Genomic DNA, 9,687 nt, shown 5'->3' with positions numbered 1-9,687 from the left:
TGAAAGAGGGTTGCTGTTCACAAGGAAGCGTTTAAACCAAGAGTTATGAAGTTGAAACCATCCCTTTGTAAATTTTACGGACGAACTGGTTGACCATTATGGAATAAAAATTTCAAAGATGACAACATTTTTTCCTAATGATGTGACTACAATTGCGTCAAAGTTTTTTTAATGTGACCTACTGAGCTAGGCTAATAATCGGGTTTTTACTAAATGAGCATAACGACGGGTGTAACATATGAAGCAGAATTTACTGACATGAGCATATTAGTTTTTTGTGGGGTTCATTTTGCTCAGCGTTTAATTTTTTTTATGCTGTATTTTGTGTACTATTCTTTGTCTTTTTGGTCATTTTTAGCCATTGCTTTATTTTCGACGTATGTGTTTGAAGGTTCATTTGGTTAATTCCCCCTCTCACGCCTTACGATATGAAAATTTTCCACATAACATCCCGGTTGCCCTTTTTCAGATCTTGCACATTGCATGGATTTCTTGGTTGTTTTTCTACTCTAAATGAATCAAAATATTATTCATTCTAAATTTGCATCTTTTCTTCTCAAGAGACAGTACATCAGTTTACAGAAACATTTGAATACAAATTTACTTCAATTGATTCATTTTTTTTTTAATGATTTCTTTAAGTCCTGTTGAAATCATAACCTTTGCAACAATAAAATGTATCAGTGTTACACGTGTGTTTTTTTTTTATTGAACACCTTCTACAAGGTACAAGTCAACACTTACGGATGTATTTTTCTGACGTTTCAGTTTCGTTGAAATCACTTGCTGGAAATATTTCCAAAATATATGATACAAGTGAAAAATATCGATGAATTTATAAAAACGTTATAATCAAATTTAACCCCAATGATAAGTTTTGGAGTCAACAATTTTACAAATGGTATTACCAATCAAATCAGTCGTGTTAGCCTTTATTTTGAAGGAATTGGTGAGGGCGGGACACAATAAATAGATTAACCACAAAAGTGTATATACCCTATCACTTTGTGTCATTTCCAATTTCTTAGATATGTATTGTTTTAATCATTTATAGCAAATAAGTTGAAATAATATGCATCCTGTTCTTAAAACAGAGAAAAATAAAAAAAAAAATGACAAAATTGACAACATGGTGAGTTCGACACAAAAAACAACCATCCAAATATGATAATTTCTCTTTTATTAACACCTACCTAAAGTTTTTTAATTTATACAAGACGGTCCTCTTCATCTTGATTGAAGGTATGAACAATTCTAGAAATGTTTACTCCTCAAAGGTACCGTTGTACATCCATAGGACATATAGAGTTATGTCAAAGAACTGCAACTTTTTAAAAGGTAAAAAAAATGGAATGAATTAATTTTAAGAAGTGCCTTTTTTAAATTAACTTAACTTTTTTAGGTTTGTATACGGCCTTTTGTTACAGTTGTGCAATGTTCGCTATAGGTGTACGCTTGGGTGAAAACAACTGTACAATGTGCTTTGTGCCAGCTGTTGATATCAACCTAAGAACAAGAATAAGAACTCTTGGTGGAATAGAGGTAAGCCAATAATCATGCACCTTTTAGTGCACTTAACTTTATAGGTAAGAAATACAATGTCTTTTTGGCCTGTTCTACGTGACTTTATCTATTTATCAAATCGACCCAGTAGCAAGACATTGGAATATGTACCTGCAGCAACAATTGTACCAAAATGCTAACAAAATTATGAATATCCAAAACAAATACTTTAGATAGGTTTATAAGCTAGTGGACAGTGATTTTGACAATAAGAAAATGTAGGTGTTGTTACAGGCGAGGCAGTTTTGTAGTTGAAGAAATGGTAATGTATATAGTGTTGTCTTCGTAAGTGTTCACCAACATATATCACTCACTTTCAGATATTAATGTATTTATCGAAACTGTGGAAGTTAAAATGTGAGAGAATAACGTCAAGTTTAATTCAGAATCGACTAACCATTCAATATGCATCATAAATATTTCATGATTTATCCGAACTGTCATAATACCTCCTTCTTTTATATTGTAGGGTGATATGTGTAATGACTGTATTGTTGTTGCATGTTGTGCACAATGTGCAGCTTGCCAGGAACACAGGGAACTACGTAACATGGGACTGTAAAACTGGTGTGTACTTGTTTGATATGATTCTTGAACTGATCCAGTGTGTGAAGAATTATTACCTTTTATTAAGATCTATATGTATATATTCATAGACGAGTGTTTTCGTTTGTATACAATACTCTTTTTTATGAAGGATAGTGCTGAAGAAGTATCACAGTGTAAATGGTTTATTTTCTTCAAAGTAGTAATCAATGGTAATATGATTATAGAAACATATATATGTATGTGTCATTCAATTCAAGCACGTCTTATATTGAACAACAAAACTGAGAGATGTAACGTGTTGAACAAAAAATTGCTACAACAAATATCTAAATATAAGTGTATCGCAAGACTTAGATGGGGGGGGGAGTAGGCGCATATATATGCCAATGTCTGATATAATATACTGTTATTAATTAATAACGATAAAATTTTGGAATTAAAATAAGGAATATGTCAAAGAGACGCCAACCCGAAAAAGGAGCAGATAGCAGCCGGATTCAACCAATTAGTTTTCAGCGCAGCGAGAAGATATGGAACCCAAAAGTAGTTCTAAATTGGCCTCTAAATAAAATTATGTACTACATATATATGTATATCAGTGACAATGGACGTCACATTAAGCTCCCACACATATGAATAAACTAGAATAAAACACAAAAAACATACAAGACAAACAATGGCCAAAAGCGTCAGACTTGCGGCGTGGAACATGTTTTGTGGGATTTCAACCCTTCCTCTATACCTCTAGCAAAAGTACAATAAAGAAACACAAAGAAATACGCAAAGTAAAATTCAGTTTAAAAGAAATAAGAGTCCGATGTCAGAATAGAAACTAAGCTAAATGACAATAATACATAAATTCTTAGAGGACTACTAGCATCTGTTATTCAATTTTGAAGGTGTGAGTTTAGGCATGAATACAGCCTGGGAACTACTCTTAAAAGAATCATGGATCGCTTTATGATCCAATATGCATTCAAATTTAAATTAGTGGGACCATAGAGTAATTAATCATATACATGTATTTACAAAACGAACACACAGAATAGCAACTAGTCTGATTCATACAAAACGAAGGTGCAAAATCTGTCAAAATAGGTGCAATTTGGGTATCATCACGTTTGAAGTATGAGACAATATTGACCGCTGTAACCAACTTCTGAATATATTTAACTGTGATTTCTGTTTGTTTTGATCTTAAATTTTGTCATGATTGAGGAATTTTATACGATTGTAACATTTTAGAAAGATTTAGTTAGATAGAAAAGCAGGTTAAAAAGTAAAATAACATAATTACTGAACTCCGAGGAAAATTGAAAACGGAAAGTCCATAATCAAATGGCAAAATCAAATAAATAAAACACATTAAACGAATGGACAACAACTGCTCTAACTTAATACAGGCATTCTCAAATGTAAAAAACATGGGTAATTCACCCAGGTTTTACAGTCGCACCACATTCCATTATATCTATAACGATGCGCGAACAAAACAAACATAATAAGTAAAATTGTGAAAATATTGATACAGGCATCATCACCATGTCACCAACTAATTAGAAAAGCAAACAAATACATAAAAAAGGCGCACAAAAAGAACATTTAAAATTTAACAACCACATGCATTGCTACCTGTATATGTATTTACAATCAACCCAAAATGACTGCATGGTGAGGTTCCAATCAACTCGAGTAGAGATTTGCGTGTTTGATATAACTAAATGTTACGTAACACAGGGCGAAATGTAACATAATTGTGTCGTTCAAAGTATTTTCAATATTGTAACAAAACAAAAACATATTTTGGGATGTTATAAATACATTACTTCGTCATATGTACACCCTAAAAACACACAAAAAGTAGCACGTACACATTATAGCACACCAACAAAAATGACAGAAATGACAGATATTACAAACAACACATAATTTTGTAGTTCAAAGTATTATAAAATCATTATAACTCATCAAGCTAGTTGCATTTGAATAGGATAGGATAGTTCTTCAAATGTACTTGTTTGGCTTTACACCTATTTTCATCTGAGCGTCACTGATGAGTCTTTTGTAGTCAAAACGCGCGTCTGGCGTATTAAATTATAATCTTGGTACCTTTGATAACCAATTAAGCAACCATTTTCTACACAAGAAAATTATCAAATCAGGACTATGAAACATTCGTTTGATGTGTTTGAGCTTTTGCCACTTGATAAGGGAATTTCGGTTTTGAATTTTCCTTGCAGTTGGATAAGTGGGGTATTTTACTTTTTGTATGGTATTACTACTTCATATTAAATTTACGTGGAACAAGCAACGCAACAACTTGATGTGAAACTTGTCTATTTTTCAATGTGTGTTAGCACGCATTGATTAATGCGTCTCTTATAAATAAAACACTGGTGATTATATAGTTTAATATTTTTCGTCAAAAAGTATCAAATTAAACGTCAGCACGTCAAATGAATCGAATACCGCGACAGTTCATATTTTTCTTGAAATATACGTAATGCATCTGCATAACAAACGCTGCAAAAATAAGTTTAAAAAGTCGCCTGTGGACAGTGAAAATACGTTAAAAAAAAATCAATTCAACTATTCCTGAAATTTGTCCAAATATCAAATCGGCTTCCTGACAGTGTTTGCATATTTATATATATATAAATAAAAGGACAAAAAATGTATCATTCCTGAGTAAGTAAAACAGTTGTATTTCTCTATAAATTTCTATATCCGCGGAAAGCGGCTTATCACGAAAGAATTCTAAGAACTACTGCCTTCATTTTATAATATATTATGCCAAAATTGACGTTACATAAGGACATATGAAGTCAAACTGTTTGTTGACGAGTTGCAAGGTAGAGAAATGTGTTTATCAACTCACGAAAACTATATATCGCTCGAATTTTGTACATAGTAATATTTGGGACTGAACAAAGACTGTTGTCGAGGACACACAAATTCTAAACAGGCTACAGGCGAGCGTATTTACACATGTATGTAAATGTATCCGCCATTACGTAAAATCGATGAAGTTCCCGTACAATTTGGCATTACAATTTATAAATGTTTGACGTCATAATCAAAATTAGATTTTTGCTTGCCGTCAGCAATTTATTGAGAGCAGGGTCATGTTAAATTCGTAGCGGCTATGTAGCGACTGCTTGCAATATCTATGTTGCAGCTAGGCTAAGTACACGTTCAACAGTCATAAATCTACGTAGCACTACGTAGCCGCTATCATAGTGAACTCAACCAAGTTCTTAGGTCCTTTCGATACAAAATTCGGCTAAATACCAAAGTGAAATACGTTTATGCTCACTCGTTGTGAAATTTGCTTGTTATATTTTAAAGAATAATAAAGATATAGAAATACATCTGACTTTGCAAAAACTGTGATTGATTTTTGTCTTTTTAAAAATCTCTGATGTGAACATGGCTGTGGCATGAATGGTTATATCGAGTAACACAGTAATGTTAAAACGTAAAATATATTTTAATAATTACTTGTTAAGGTCGTGGTCATAACGTATTGTGGTTTGAATAGAGAGAAAATCACAAATAACTGATCTTCAGTCAGGTAATTGCACAGATGTAAAATATTGTGTGATGAAATGTTCACTTAGTGTGGTTTTTTTTCATTTCTTTTAAAACACGTTTTTTTATCATTGTTTAATCAAATTGCAACTTTTTTTATAGATACATATCTATGAAGTCAATTACGCTCATAACAGTAGCGATATTTCTTTATTTATTAAATTCGATGTTGTATTTGAGGGGGAAATGCAAGGGCTATTTATAGAAATACTTTGAATAAAACTGTTAAACATGGAACAATGTAAAGGATCTTTATTTTATGTTATTTATATATAAATCAAATGATAAAAAAAAATTAATTGTGTTATAATTCGTACGACAACTAGTGATTAGAACATTTTAAAACTGGTTTGTGAAACCTTCAAACACAGGTGTGCACGAAATTCGAAATTTGTACGTTTTCAAAACTCTCTCGCACGAATTATATATTTGTTAAAGCAAGTTTGACGAAATCTGCACGATAAAAAGGCACACGAACTTTCATTTTACAATAGTGCATACGTCTGAGTATGTTTCGTCGGCATGTGTTTTAGATCGATGCGCACTAGTTTGAAAGTCGCGCACTAAAGTAAAAGACGATTTAAAAAACTGGTACGCACCAAACTATATCTCCGGCCAACAAAAATATTTTTTTTTATGGCAATTAATATAATGGGCTCCGTAATACTTTATCTGTGTTTTAAAACAAGAAGACATGCTGTCAATGTGTCAATAACAGAATAACAATGCTCCCCCTCAGAGTAACAATGTGTTTACTGCTGTTCGTCGTCTCCAAACACTCTCACTTTATTATTAGTTGAATACGGCCTCCACCGGTGTCATTGAAATTCTTCTCAAACTAGCGATCACGTCAAAACAGTTAATTAAAGAACAAAACAATATGGGATAAAATTTGAGAAGGAAGACATATATTGCTTGTTTCTCAGATATGACGTACATGTTAAGTATGTGCAAAAATACAATAACATGTTCGCTCTAATATGAAAATAACGATTTATTGACCTTTGCCCTATTGATGTTAGAAATCAATTGAGGCAAAGCACAGGTGATGTTTGTCTTATTAAAATAGAAGTACACAAACTGGTACAAAAAGTGACAGAATGATCAAATTGAGAATGTCAATGAGTCAACAATCTGACCAAATCGTAGAAAACGGCAGAGGGTCACCAATGGGTTTAAAGCAGCACGAACATCAAAATTAAAATATGGACAAGTTCAGTGAAAATGGACGTCATACTCTAGAACATATACATGAAATATAATTAATAAACATGCAAGACTTACGAAGGCCAGACGCACCTGATTGGGGACAGGCGCAAAAATGCAGCGGGGTTAAACATATTTTGTGAGATATCGACAATCACTCTATACCTCTAAACAATGTGGAATGAAGAGACACACAGTATTAATACGCAGAGTAAAACTCAGGCCAAAAGATGTCTAAGTCCAATGTCAGATTAGGTTACAAAATCATTTAAGTAAAATAACAATGATACATATCAACAAAGGACGACTAGCAGGTACTGCCATGCTAGCTCCAGATCTCAATTAAACGTATTAATATGTTGAGTCTTTATCATATGAAAATCACGCATAGTCTCTATTCATTAAATGAGAAGATCAAGGCATTCACCTCAAGACGAAATACGCCATAAAAAAATAAAACCATACAGCGCGAGGTAGGGTAAACTTTATAAGACCCCTATTTACCACGAGAAACACACGCGTGTCTGCCGTATTAAAAAATAAGCCTTGTACCTTTGATCATATCATATTTGGAAAGAATCCTTGCAGCAAAACATGTGACTCATGCACCAATTTTATCATATGTATGACAAAGTGTTTTCTTAAGATTAATAACAAACACATTTTCAGATCTAAAATGGTTAGCAAAGGTACCAGGATTATAATTTAGTACGCCAGACGCGCGTTGCGTCTACATAAGACTCATCAGTGACACTCATATCAAAATATTTATATATCCATACAAGTACAAAGTTGAAAAGCATTGAGGATCCAAATTTCATATTGACAGTGTAGATCAACATGTGTACTAGTAACTTTGATTAATTGTTGACCAAGAATATTTATTTGTTATAAAACAAATAAGTGTTTAAAGGATGTCATATTATTATCTAACGGTCCAAACCATAATTGTGCTTGTACCAAACAAGATTAAAGTTTTGATAATAAGTTCTTTCTATGTTATTGAGGTGACCAGATAATTCTCCTTTCATGCAAAAAACTAAATTTGAATTTTACAAACCTTTCACGGTATGTTTTCATTGTTTTTTTAACGCCAGATAATTAATAAGATACCTGAGACGATCGTATTACTTCTCCAAATGTGTTTCTTATAGCTAAAGTAATGGAAAGTTACACAGGCAAATGTTATGAACAGAATCACTCTTGCATTCAATAGAGACTTTGGCGCTCAATTGCACACCTTTTTTTATAAATATAATTTATATATAAATTTCACAAAAGATAATATGTATGAAAGAGTAAATGTCGCAAAACGCTGATATTGTAAAAATGTCCTTGTAAATTTCAAAATAAAGAGACACTCATTTTAGTTCAGATGAATCCATGGGTCCCAATATCAGATTACTCAAATAAGCACTTTCATATTCTTAGATATATATAATATACTGAACCACTTTAGAAACGCAACACTCATTTTGTTATCTTTTTTTACCAAATCTTTTTTGATTCTCTTACAACTACTTTTCATGCTTATCATGCTCTTTTTCTCCTTACAAAAAATCAAAATCTGACTTAACCTGTGGTTATTGAACATACCGAATTTTTGAAGTCGCACGAATTTCTTAAAGCGAAATTTTGGTCCCATGAAAGATTGTTTCAGTTTTTTTGCTTTTTGAAACATTTCTTTAATCCTTTGCCTTACTTACTTTTTTTAAAATGTTTCATCTCCATTTTGCCAAGTCTGAGAAATAAAAAAAAAAAAGAACTGAATTAGCCCTTAGGAATACTGCAAACATGAACACATAAATGTGCTGTGACTTCAGAAACTCGTTTTCCTGTACTTCCGACAACGATACAAGTAGACAATATTTGTTGCTGGCCATCAATGAACAGATCAACGTGTAGTGACAATGAAACATCAACAGAATTTGATTATGCAACGTCATTTTCCAATCATGTTTACGGCGGCAACGTCAACTGCTCACCAATTTACCGAGTGCCATTGAGTAAAGAATCATGCCATAAATGTTTTCCATGAACTGCATTGCCAAAACCAATTAATGGGTTGAACAAATGCAAAATCAGAAGGTATAAAACAGAACCCGAAAAATGTCAGACAGAATTTGTTGACCTTTCTGACAATCATTTTGGCGTTAGTAACAGGCAGTCATCGCTTTTGACGTTGACAGATTTATTCAAAAATAACACAAACATAATCAATGTTCTAAAGTCGTTCAGTATATATGTGGATCAATACATTAAAAAACATGTTATTGGTTATTGGTTTAGCATTTCATAGACAAAGAAAAATATTTTTTTTTAATTCGTCCAGACATGTTATTAGTCCATTGTATTGTTACTTTTGTTTTATTTCTTACACGTAAAGGCTCTCTTAGGTTAAATTACTGTTCACATAAGTCTTGGTTTGGTCTCCGAATATCAATAGTAAATCCGGTATGACACATTCGACACCCCCTTTAGAATGAGATGTCTGAAAGAGGATCAGGAAAAAATCGACATGATAATTACCGTCATTTATATTTCTACGAATTAATGTAGAATAGGTTGATCATATCGAGTTGAAGAACAGACGATATAATGGTGGAAACTGAATAGAGTAAAAGTCTATGTTGTCTGCACTTTGACTTTGTTTACAAATGTAGTGCATATCTTATTGACTTATTTATGACTGAAATGAATTTCCCGGGATTTTGGGTCACTCTAGTTAATGTCTGTTAAGGGGGATGGATGGTCCTTTCTGAGGGGTGCAAAATTTAT

General features: G+C 32.6%; 1 protein-coding gene across 1 annotated transcript in view; it reads left to right on the top strand.

Moving 5' to 3' along the window:
• LOC134686545 (placenta-specific gene 8 protein-like) overlaps positions 1-2,161 on the top strand; it is an 8,672-nt gene extending 6,511 nt beyond the window's left edge. The window contains exons 3-4 of the mRNA XM_063546212.1: positions 1,403-1,542; positions 2,033-2,161. Of these exons, the coding sequence (XP_063402282.1) occupies positions 1,403-1,542; positions 2,033-2,125 (233 nt within the window). The 3' untranslated portion in view covers positions 2,126-2,161. The remainder of the gene's footprint in view (positions 1-1,402; positions 1,543-2,032) is intronic.
• Positions 2,162-9,687: the final 7,526 nt, after the last annotated feature.

The sequence above is a fragment of the Mytilus trossulus genome, chromosome 10, assembly GCF_036588685.1.
Source record: "Mytilus trossulus isolate FHL-02 chromosome 10, PNRI_Mtr1.1.1.hap1, whole genome shotgun sequence".
In the NCBI taxonomy this organism is placed as follows: domain Eukaryota; kingdom Metazoa; phylum Mollusca; class Bivalvia; order Mytilida; family Mytilidae; genus Mytilus; species Mytilus trossulus.
The sequence above is the reverse complement of the archived record's forward strand: the minus strand, read 5'-3'. Positions and strand labels throughout refer to the sequence as shown.